At 45.8% G+C, this 12,366-nt stretch overlaps 1 protein-coding gene across 1 annotated transcript in view; it reads left to right on the top strand.

Annotated features, from left to right (window-relative positions):
* Positions 1-4,542: 4,542 nt before the first annotated feature.
* Positions 4,543-12,366, top strand: part of FA2H (fatty acid 2-hydroxylase) — a 46,955-nt gene continuing 39,131 nt past the window's right edge. Inside the window, exon 1 of the mRNA XM_066349649.1 lies at positions 4,543-4,892. Coding sequence (XP_066205746.1) covers positions 4,623-4,892 — 270 coding nt within the window. The 5' untranslated portion in view covers positions 4,543-4,622. The remainder of the gene's footprint in view (positions 4,893-12,366) is intronic.

Here is a 12,366-nt window from a genome sequence, read left to right as displayed (position 1 = left end):
AGGGGGGCAGAGGCAGTGTAATGGGGGGCATGTTTTGGGGGTGAGGGTGTTATACTGAGCTGGACACTTGAATCCATGTTAACCCAATAAATTAAAAAATTTAATAAGCCTGACCAGGCGGTGGCGCAGTGGATAGAGCATCGGACTGGGATGCAGAGGACCCAGGTTCGAGAGCCCGAGGTCGCCAGCTTGAGCGCGGGCTCATCTGGTTTGAGCAAAAGCTCACCAGCTTGGACCCAAGGTCGCTGGCTCCAGCAAGGGGTTACTCAGTCTGCTGAAGGCCTGCGGTCAAGGCACATATGAGAAAGCAATCAATGAACAACTAAGAAGTCGCAACGCGCAATGAAAAACTAATGATTGATGCTTCTCATCTCTCTCCATTCCTGTCTGTCTGTCCCTGTCTATCTCTGCCTCTGTAAAAAAATAAATAAATAATAATAATAAATAAAAATTTAAAAATAAATAATAAACAATAAACATAGGATTTGTCCCACAATGAATTGAGGTATAGATTCAATAACATGTGGAAAATAGAGATACATTTTACCTTCAGATTTCCTAAGGGGGTCCTCCGGTTATGACAGTCTCGACATAGGATGTTTCAAGTTTACGACACTCACTCCCATAAAAACCTAAAATAATTGAGACAGGAGTGGTTTGGCTTACGCTATTAGCATCATACTTACAGACTACATGGTCAAACTGGTTTGGTTGCACGGCAGAAGAATACGCAATAATGCAAGTATGAGTGAGGGATTTGGTATTCCCCAGTATGTTTACCTATGCCGTTTTAGACTGTTAAAAGTGCAAGTGTTCCATTTGTGTTAGGCTTAACCACGTGTTTCGACTTAAACCAAAATTTGGGTTACATCGCTGTCGTAGGAACGGAACCGTATCATAACCCAAGGACCCCCGTCTATGCAAAATGTTTACTGTTCAAAAGAGTGTTTAAAATATATGCATATATGTGTGTTTTCTGTGTGTGTATGTATGCTAAAGGGGAATTTGTATTTATATTTACTAGTATAATTATTAGTAAATATTTGTCAATTTTCTACTGTGTGCTAAGTGCTAGAGATTCAAACTAATGTGAGAAACACCCTACCCTCAAGCACTTCCAGTCTAGTTAGGGAGTGAGGGTGACAGGATAGGGCACTGTATGCCTAGGGCAATGAGAGTGTTACAGGCAGTAAAGGAATCAGAGAAGATTCTTTGGAGAGGTAGCCCTTGAAACTAGGGGTTAGGCCTGCCAGGCCGAGAGATACAAGAATATTTCCATCTAAAGGCGGGGCAGGGGGAGGGGATGTTGAAGAGGTCGTTAGGGCCTGCATCCCAGGTTTAATTTGGATCTCATTGTTTTTGCAAGCGAGAACATTTGACAGTTTCTGAACAGGGTGATGATGTGCTAAATTGAATTTCAGATCTTCAGTGGTGTTGAAAATGAATTGGAAGAAGTGGAGCTTGAAGGAAGAGAGATTGTTAAGTCACTGCGCTAGTTTAGGCATGAGAGGGACATCTGAATTAGACAGTGGACTTTGATTTCAGTAAATATTTTTTAAGCACCTATTTTATATCACAAGCTCTGTTAGCCTTACCAGATATTAAGATTTATTATAAAGATATAATAATAAAAAGAATGTGGTTTTGGCAAAGGGAGAGACAAACCCTATTTAGACTTAAGGCTAAGGATTTTCATGTATCTTTCATGGAATGTAAAATAGTACAACCACTTAGAAGTTAATTTACATTTTCTTGTAAATAGGAACACTTGCATACCCTATGACCCAGCAACTGCATTCCTAAGTATATAGGCTATAGAAACTCCTACCCTTATGGACAAGAGTGCTTATAACAGGCAAAAAACAAAACAAAACAAAAAAACCCTCGTACCCTATAAGTAAAAGAAAATGAGTAAAATTCATATAATAGAAATGACACCACAATGAAAATTGATGAACTACAGTGACTCTCAACAACATGGATGAATCTGAAAACACTATGGAGTAAAATAAAACATACAATGTCACATAAAGCACAGTACAGTATCATACCGTTTTTATAAAACTCAAAGACAAGCTAATCAAAATAACATATTGCATAGACATAACAGAGATGTAATAAATATATTAAAAATAAAAGCCAGGGAGGGATAAGCCCAAAAGTCAGGACAGTGATCATCTCCTGGGAGGAGGGGAGTGGTGGAAGTTTTGGAGTATAGAAGTAGGTGCATGTTTTTGGTAATGTCCTAGATCTTGCCTGGGGAGGCAGATTCATTGAGTTAATTAGACTATTTTTGCTTTATAACTTACATACACACTTTTGTTCGCATTAAAAATATTTTTAAAGATTAAAGAATTAAAAATAGCAAAATAATTGTTAGCACACTATACACACCATTCTTGTTGGTTTCCACTTACAGTGTCCTGGAGATTATTCCCTATCAGTATACATAAATCTATCTTATTCCTTCTAACGGCTACATAAAGTTTAACTCTCTGAATATACCATTTGGTTAATTAGTCCTCCCTAATGAGGAATATTTGGGTTGTTTTTAGTCTATAAACAAGGTTACAATTAATATTATTATGCATACATCTTTATATAGTGTACCTTTAAAAAAATTTTAAATTGATTTTAGAGAGGAAAGGAAGGGGGAGAGAGAGAAACATTAATTTTGTTTTTCTACTTATTTATGCATTCATTGGTTGATTCTTGTATGAGCCCTGACCGGGGATCAAACCCACAACCTTGGCATATTGGGACGATGTTCTAACCAATCTTTAAGATCAAATTTCTAGAAGTGAAATGAACTATGGCAAGAAATGTGATACAATTCTGACTAGATGGCTAAATTGGTTGTTTGACTTGAGACAATAGGAGTTTAAGGCAATGGTGAGAAATCCAAACTAGGGTGTCCTACAGATATTATCAGCAGAAAGAACCTGAGGACACCTACGAGAGTGTGTTTGATTGCTTTTGCACACGCAAGGTATTTAGAGCAGAGCAGGTGTTGGAAGTGGTGTAAGGGTGACTATGTATTTGCTACTTGAGAGAAGCAACATTAGTGACCTAAGGCCTCCAGGACTGTTGGGCAGTAGTTCCATAGCAGATTCATGGGCTAAGCCCAACTCTTGCCTACTTCCTGAGTGTGAGCCGAGAGAGGCCTGGAAGGCAGAGAAGGAAGAGACAATTCTCTTCCTGCGTCTATTATTGGCAGGCTTCCCCCACAGTGCTTGCCTGGCATGGATGCTCAGCCCAGGGGAGCATAAACAAGGGTGTCCATGAAAATGTCATTTCCTGAGAGAGACTGAGGCCCGCTGCGTGGGGCAGCCTTAGTACCAGGACTCTGGTTACAAATCTTGAGTTCAAAGGAGATCCCCAATTGCTGGGCAAGTAACATTGTGTGCATTTCTTCTCTCTTGTGAATAAAACTGGCAAGCACACTGTTTTCCTTTCTATTTGTCATGGCCAGTGGGCTTTTCTCCTTTAGGTTTCTCTTTCCCCTGTGTAACAGAGACAAGATTCTCTGTTTTCTCTTCGGTGCCACCCTCCCTGCAGGGTGAGACCAGAGTGAGACAAGTGAGGCAGTTGCTCTGGGTGCAAAACCTAAGGACACTCCCAAAAAACTCAGTAATGAGATTAATAATATTTTATTGCAATATTTTAAAAATTCAAAATTATTTTTTAAAACAGAAAAAAAATAAATTCAAAATTAATGCAAAAAAAACCCATGATGAACAAAATCCCAAAACTTTATATATTAAAGACAAGATCCCACCCTTCCCTTTTACCATCCTGCCTACTTACCTAACTAGTCCCGGTTCCAGTAAAACTTTAAAGAAACAGGTGGCTAGGCTGCAGGTTTTGGTTGCCAATATGATTTACTTTAAAGAAATTTTTTATAATATGCATTTTATTATAGTAAAATATGCACAATTTTAAAATTCACAATTTTAACCATTTTAAACTTTACAGTTCAGTGCCATTAAGTACATTCATATTGTTTTGTAATGATATGACTTAAAATATTGCATTAAAATGTTACATTTTGTAATTACTGAGTTTGGCGACTTCTCCTTAAATTTTACTCCGAAGGCCAGTGCCGCACTCGCTTTACTTTAGCCCTCGCCTGCTCCGTCCGCCTGCCACGCCTGAGCCTGAGGATGAAAAACTGCAAGTTACTCCCATAAAGCAACAGCAGATGAGTTATCCCAGTGGTGGTGATCAGGCCACTGAGGATGTCCGTCCGTCCTTTCAGACAGCCACCGAAGACAGAAAGACTAGCTCCGTCTGCATCCGCCCGCCCCATTGGCTTTCCTCCGGCGACGGGACACACCTGGCAGGCGCGCCCTCTACCTGCCCAGGGCCACCTGGTCGGCGGCCGGCAGTACCGGGCCCGCCCCGCTCGGGTCTGTCAAGCTTCCCGCGGGCCAATGGGACGGCGGCCCCTTCAGGCTCGCGCAGTGTCCCGCTGAATGGCCAATGGGAACGCGGTATGCAAATGAGCAGGTGCGGTGGCGGCCGGCCCGTCAAGGCGGCGAGGCTCAGGGGATGTTAGAGGCGCGCTGGGCGGCCGCCGAGCAGACGCCCGGGCTTCGAGCTGCGAGCGTTGGTCTCCCGCCATGGCCCCTGCTCCGCCCCCCGCCGCCTCCTTCTCACCCGCCGAGGTCCAGCAGCGCCTGGCGGCCGGCGCTTGCTGGGTCCGCTGCGGGGCCCGCCTCTACGACCTCACCGGCTTCTTGCGGCAGCACCCGGGGGGCGAGCAGCTGCTGCGTTCACGGGCTGGCCAGGATGTTAGCGCCGACCTGGACGGGCCGCCCCACCGGCACTCGGCCAACGCGCGCCGCTGGCTGGAGCAGTACTACGTGGGAGAGCTGCAAGGAGACCCTCAGGTACAGCGGGACCCGGGGTCACAGACCCCTCCCCCCAATCACCTTCCTCCAACTCTCCACTCCCCACAAGCCCCGTTCACCTGCCCTCTAGGAAGACTCAAGGTGACTGCCTTCGCCCTCACCTCCACTTCTCTCCGGCAGGCAAGTCAATGCCCCCCGACATCGGGAGTTTGCCCTTCTCCAGCCTTAACCCTGACTCTCTGTTATCTGCTATGTCTCCCACCACTCAAGTTACCCCTCCTTCCTATTTGTTCTTTCTGCAGCCTCTGCCATCTGACAACTTGGATCACCTTTTCTCAGCCCCTCATCTGCCCCGTCTTTCCTTCCTCTTCCGTTATTGGCCTTTCCCTCTTTGCCACTGCTCTTTATTTCTGTTGGAATAATAGCTTCCAAACTCACCTGTCCTCCCTTCCCCATCTCACCCTCCCCCTGCTCCTAAAAGGCGCAGCTCAGTTACCCTTCTCAGTAGTCTGGATTTCCTGGTGCTGCTGGATGGAATCTGGCTCTAGGGCTCCTCTGGGTGGGTGGAAAGGTCAGGCAGCTACTTGGGTGGACTCTTTTATTCCTTGTTTTGCCTACTGGCACGGGTGGCCAAAAAGGTGAAATGACAGGGCTAAGCCAGTTTTGCTGGGGAGAAGGGATCAGCACTTTGAGCTGAACGCCGCTATGCAGTATAGGTTCATTATGGCAATCAAGCCTCTAATTGAGCCTGAGATAGGTTTTGTCACCCCCATTTTAGGATGTGGAAACTGAGGCTTCAGGTGGCTCTGTAATTTGTCCAAGGTCAAACAGGTAGTGGAAAAGTTAAGTGTATGATTCCACAATCAATGCTGCCTCCATCCAGAGGATCCTTGGGCGTGGAAGCTAGCTCCCATCCACAGGACTCCAGGCTGGCTCAGGCCAGAGGTCAGAATGATTCCTTGGCTTTCCCCAGGCCTGGCTCTAGGACTGGTGACAGTGAGGCCATCATGCTTGGACATAAACCAATAGTTGTTCTCTCCTTCTAGCTCTCTTTCCAGATGGCTTTAGCAGTGTTATTAGATCTTTGGGTGAAAGGACTTGCCTCTCACTGTTCCAGGTAGCTCCTCACTGGCCTGTGTTGCCTAATTCTTCAATCATTTATTCACACACTCACTTAGTCCCTTAATGGTCAGCAGCACCGAGTTAGGCACTGAGGAGGCACCAACAGATAAAACCTATACCAGTCTGTGTGGCACTAACAGGCTAATGAGGAGAACAAGGAAAATGTACTAATTGCACAGTAATTATTTAATTATCTGGTGCTCTCAGAGAATGGATCTAGAGGAGAAGGGTTCAAGGAGTGGATTTCTAAGAAAGTGACATTTATATCAATGGAGAGGGCTTAATCAGGTGAAGTGTGGTGGGAAAAATCATTTCAGCCAGGAGGAATAGCACATGGGAAGACACTGAAGAGTAAGGCCCTTCAGTGGCATAATCAAGGGACAGAAATAAAACCTATGTGACCACAGGCTGGTGGGCAAGGAAACAGAAGTAGGAGGAGGGCAGAGATCAGGAGGGGCCACGTTCTCCTAGGCTGTGGTCAGGATTTGGAACTTGATTCTAAGAACAATGGGAAACCAGGGAAGGGATTCAAGCATAGGTGTGTCATGGCCAGATTTGCATCTTTGGAAGAACACCCTGGCCGCAGTGCTGAGAAGGAATGGGGGGATCTCAAGTGAGTGTGAGGAGACCAGGCGGGAGGCTACTGCATAGCCCGAGGTGAGGTAACAGCTGCCACTGTGGTGGCTGTGTCTGAGGAGAGAGGGGTTTTGAATTTGGGAAAATTCATAGGTATAGTGCAGGAACTCAGCATTCTTCAATGGGAGCCCCGTTTAATTTTGGAAGTTGACTTTTGGTGTCAGCTCATGCCGAAGGATCAGGTTTAGCCATAGGTATAACTAAAGCTGAGTGCAGGAAATGAGAGGTTGGGGCCAGAATACTAGAGACTTCTAGGATTGTGATGGCACGTGGGAGCTATCCTACGTTGTACTGTGTCCTAGAAACAGGAGCTTTAGGGCGTGGCTTCTCCTCCCTGTGCCATCATGAGCATGATTCCTAGCCAGCTGCCCTAGATGGCTCCACCTCCCGGCTCTGCTGACCAGCCAGCACTGTAGTTTGATTTTGCTTTGCTCTTCAACCCTCAGGGATTGTACTCAGGGAATGCTAAAACCAAACTTGCTTCCAACCCCTGCACTTCCTCCAAGAGTCCCACTGTGGTCATGTTGCAGGCATCTTTATACCTGAGCACCAACCTGAGGATGTGGGAAAAAACCAAAAAGCTAACCTGTGGCCCATACTTGGCCAATACTTGACTCACCCAATGCTCCAGTGGCCTGTCAGCTTCTGTCTACAAATGTCTATTCTAGAAACTAGTATAGGGTTGTCTTTAAATTAAGGGATCGAGGCAGTCAGAGGATATACTTTCAGAGGGAAGCCCTTTTCTTAAGGCCTGAGTGGAGATAAGACATTTCTGTTCTTTTTCGTGTCCTTCTAGACAGTTGCTTCTCCACCTCCCTTCTCTCCTGCTGGAGCAGGAGGTTAGAGCACAGCTCCTGTAATGTGAGGGGTTGATAGCCAACTGGAGTGTTATAAACCACAAGCTACTGAAGTTCGTTTGGGGCTCATTTCTGAATGGCACCCCTCCTAGGGAGGGTCTTTGGAGGGAAGCCTCATGGAGCTCTGCTATGAAATTTCTAGGGAGAAGGCCTTGGCCCCACTGGTTTCCCCTGTCCCCCACTTTGCCACACCCCTCTGGGTACACAACTTACACACACATTCACACTCACACAAAGGCACACACACAAAACAAGTCAAACTCGTTCGAGCCTGCATACTGTGGAGATGAGACAAGGCCCGTTGTTGCCATTGCCTTGGACTTGCAGAAGGGGAGCTGCTCGCCTTGTGCAGTGAGAGAGGAATGACTGAGCAGGGAAGTAAGGCCCTTGTCTCGCCCTGACTCTCAAGGGCCCGTACAGTCAAGCTCCTTACTCTAAGCTCAGGTAAGAGCAATATTCTTCCAACTGCAGCTCACATTGTTAGTGGGGCATGAAGTTCATTTATGGAGCTGAAACCAGCATCTAAAAAGAGAAAAATAGAATAGGAAAGAACTTTGGGTCCTTCCAAGACCATATGTACTGTGTTTCCTAGATTTGGGTCATCTGAATTGGCATACCACTTGAAGTACCCCAAAATCATCTGCATACCCCCTAAATTCATCTTGGGCGCCACCAATGGAGTATATATCACAATCTGGAAAACATATGGAGCAGAGCTTATTTTTTAATTTAATTTTTCTTTTAAGGTTTTTTTTTTTAAGATTTTATTCATTAACTTTAGAAGGAGAAAGAAAGGCAGTAAGGGAGGAGCTAGAAACATCAACTTGCAGTAGTTGCTTCTCATATGTGCCCTGACTGGGGCAAGCCTGGGGTTTTGAACCAGCAACCTCAGCATTTCAGGTCAACATTTTATCTACTGTGCCACCACAAGTCAGGCTGGAGCAGAGCTTCTTAACTCTGGGGTTCATGGATCAGTTTCTGGAATTGATGGAAGAGATAAAGTTGTGTGTGAAAGGGCATGTTGCACATTTTTCTGGTGAGAGAGCTACAGCTTTCATCACGGTCCAACTGGACTCCTTCCCTCACCAGAAACCTGCCACTAAGAGGATAGTACCGGTGAAAGGGCGGCCCCTACTTCCCCATCTCACATGTGGACCTCAAGAGTTCTTCCTGTGGGCAAGCCTCTGACCACACCCCAGATAAAGGCCGCTGCTTGCGAAGACCCTGGAGGAAAGCAAGCCTCGATTCTCCGCCCCTGCTGTCGGTGTCATCCTAATGTCTAAACGTTTCTGGGTGTCATATCCTAATCCCACAGCGTGCATCTATTTCTGAGTGGCAGAGAAGTCCACAGATCCTGCCACGTGTATTTCTGCCACACTTTGGAGTCTGGCCATTCAGAGCTTCAGGGCTTGAGTAACTAAATAGGGATGGATGATAAGGAGGAGATCTAAGTTGCAGGAAGACTTGGATTCCCCACTCCCACCCCCAGGCTCCAGAACATCTTGAGTATAGCCCACCTCAGAAAGCTTGTCTGAGCTGAGAATTCAGATTTAAAAAATGATGCTTGGGTAGCTTACCAACCTGCCGCTGTCTGCAGAGCACTGTGGATGTGAGAAGTCTGCTAATTGAAGGGGGTTGAGGTCTTTTGCACCCCTAAGAGGGCTTCCCAATTGAACCCACCTGGCCAATCAGCAATCACCATCCTTTGGTACCTGCCAGAGACTTCCAAGTTCTGGCCTGATGCAGTGCCAGGCGAGTCTTACCTGGAGGATGAACCTGGGGCCAGTTGGTAGAGCATCCAGAGACCCAGGTCACTGGTTCCATGTGATGCCAGGGTAAACACAGGCTTCAGAAGTGCTCCCTGGTGTCATCCCAGAATTCAGTGGAATAAAGAAGCTTCAAGACCCAAATTGGGAGGAAGATCAGAAATTAGGACTGGGAGAATTAAAAAGAAACAAACAGGAATCCCAGAAAAACACCTGTCATCATCATCTTTGGTAACATGTCCAGGAAAGAACCCAAATTGATACCTAAGCAGCATGCATCATCTTCCTTCTCCATATTTATATTTTTTACGACACAACATTCATTGTTGGTCCACATGCTATGTTCATTCATTCAGACACACAAGTACTAAGCATACTGTTCTCTCCAAAACCTACTATGGTGCTGAAACTGCCATTATCAGGGTCATCAGGATTAAACCTTGTGGTCAGTTCTCACCTTATTTCACCTGGCCAGGCAGCAACTCTTGACATGGTGATCACTGCCCCTCCTTGATACACTTCCTTCACTTGACTCTTGGGTACCACACCTTTTTGGTTTTCTGCCTGCACTAGTTTTCTATTGTTGCTCTAGCAAATTACCACATTCTCAGTGACTTAAAGAACCCAGATGTATTCCCTTACAGCTTTGGAGGTCAAAGGTCAAAAATGAGTTGGCAGGACAGCCTTCCTTCTGGAGGACTTAGGGGAGAATCAGTGTTCTTGCCTTTTTTCAGCTTTGAGAGGTTGCCCATTTTCCTTGGCTCATGGCCCCAGCCAGCAAATGCATTGCTCAGACCTCTGTTCTCATGTCACTTGTTTTTCTCTGACTCTGACTGTCCTTCCTCCATCTTCCACTTGTAAAGACCCTTTGGGTACACTGAGCCCATCCAGATAACCCAGGGTAATCTCCCCACCTCAAGATCCTTAATTTAATCATACCTGCGAAGTTTCTTTTGCTATGTAAGGTGACAATATTCCCAGGTCCCAGGGATTGAGATACAGACTTTAGAGGGTGTGCTTTATTCTATCTACCTCACCTCCTATACCCTGGTCATTACTTCTGTCTCTACCACTAAGTTTATCTTGCACCTCATTTCCCAGAAAAGTGCACAAAGCTTAAATGCAATAATACAGTGTGTACTTTGCTGTTCAGCTTCTTTCACTTGATACTATGTCTGGGAGATTCTTTGTTTTTGTTACTCTTAACAGCAACTGTCTCCACTGCCAGCTCTGTCTAGATCATTCATAGGCTATACAAGAGAGAAATAGGGGATAATAGGAGAAAAAGCAGAGCCTGTGAATTAGTCAGACCACATGCTGATCCTTGTGAGTCTTCTTAGTCTTCCCTCCGAGACATCTCTGCACTCCTACTCTACTTTGCCCAGTGCCCCATTGTGCTCATTATTATAGCAGTGTCCTGGGCAGGTCTCTCCCTGCCAATGTTTCCTGCACCCCATTGCCTTGTGAACTTTTCTTTCTTTTTTTTCCCCCTAAGTTAGAAGCGGGGAGGCAGTCAGACAGACTCCTGCATGCGTCCAACCAGGATCCACCTGGCATGCCCACCAGGGGGCGATGCTCTGCCCATCTGGGGCATTGCTCTATTGCAGCTGGAGCCACTCTAGTGCCTGAGGCGGAGGCCATGGAGGCAGAGGCCATGGAGCCGGCCTCAGTGCCCAGGCCAACTTTGCTCCAGTGGAGCCTTGGCTGCAGAAGGGGAAGAGAGAGATAGAGAGGAAGGGTGGAGAAGCAGATGGGCACTTCTCTTATGTGCCCTGACCAGGAATTGAACCCAGGACTTCCACATGTCAGGCTGACACTCTACCACTGAGCCAACCAGCCAGGGTCACTTGTGAACTTTTCTAACAAGAGCTTGGTTATGTTAACAGCAGTATTCCTAAGTCTTCAGTGGCTCCCCTTGGCCAAATCCAAGTTCAGTTCAAATCCTATTTCTTCCACAGATCCTCTCCTTACCTCCCCATCTAGAGGCAGATAGGTATGTCCTCCTCCCACACTCTCATAGCGCTCTGCCTCTACCTACGTTTCAGTGTTCATAATGTTCTTCCCCAGTTACTGGCTTTCACTATGTGTCTTATCTTCCCTACTAAAATGTAAACTCTCTAAAGACTAGAATTGCCTGATTCATCTGGTTTCTCTAGAACACACTAACACACTGGCGCATGCCAACAGGAACTGATAAATGTTTGAATAGATTAATTAATAAGCTGCTTGGAAAACTGAGATGTGAGCATAACTGGAAAGGAAAATGGTAATATTGACACACACATATAGTTCAAGAATTAAAATGTAAAAAAGTCTCTAGTTTCTTCTTTGTTAACTGAAAGGGTGGGGAGTTGATGGAAAGTAGTGGAAGCTGTCAGTTGATTCACTCACTTCTGCCTTTGCCCTCCATTATTTGCAGCCAGAGAGAGCTGGCAAAACATCTTCCATACCGGAATGCTACTGTTCACTCTTGCCCATGAGCCCCTTGCAAGGGTAGAAGTAAAGTTCATCATAGAAAATGCCAGTCAAGAGCCTTCACTGCTCTCGGAGCTGTAACCGGTCCCTCCATGTGGCTGTATGTGTCTGGGTGACAGGCACAGGCAGGACCCAGGTTGCCTGGATTTCCAGCTCTGTTTCCTGTCTCCTATGTCTTTTCATGAGAATTTCTCTAAAGTGCCTCAGAACAGACCAATCTTCTCTAATTGTCATTTATATAAAATAAGCAGGAGACTTTTCATGTCCGTTCTCCCCACCTGCTCTTGCTCTCCAATGGAAAAAAGAGCTTGGTTAGGAAAATAAAATCAGAGAACAACAAACTTGACGCTAACAATACTTCAGAAAAATACAAAAAACAAACAAAAAACCTCATACTCAGGATTTTTTGTTATAAAGCATTGCCCAAAATATAGTTATCCAAATATTTTGTTTTCTATGTGGCTATAGTATATCGCAAGATATTTTTTTCTTTTCTGAAGTTGGAAACAAGGAGGCAGTCAGACAGACTCCCACATGTGCCTGACCGGGATCCACCCAGCACGCCCACCAGGGGGCAACGCTCTGCCCATCTGGGACATCGCTCCACCGCAACCAGAGCCATTCTAGCGCCTGAGGAGGAGGCCACAGAGCCATCCT

The sequence above is a fragment of the Saccopteryx leptura genome, chromosome 9 (assembly GCF_036850995.1).
Source record: "Saccopteryx leptura isolate mSacLep1 chromosome 9, mSacLep1_pri_phased_curated, whole genome shotgun sequence".
NCBI lineage: Eukaryota > Metazoa > Chordata > Mammalia > Chiroptera > Emballonuridae > Saccopteryx > Saccopteryx leptura.
This window is presented reverse-complemented; position numbering and strand designations above follow the sequence as displayed.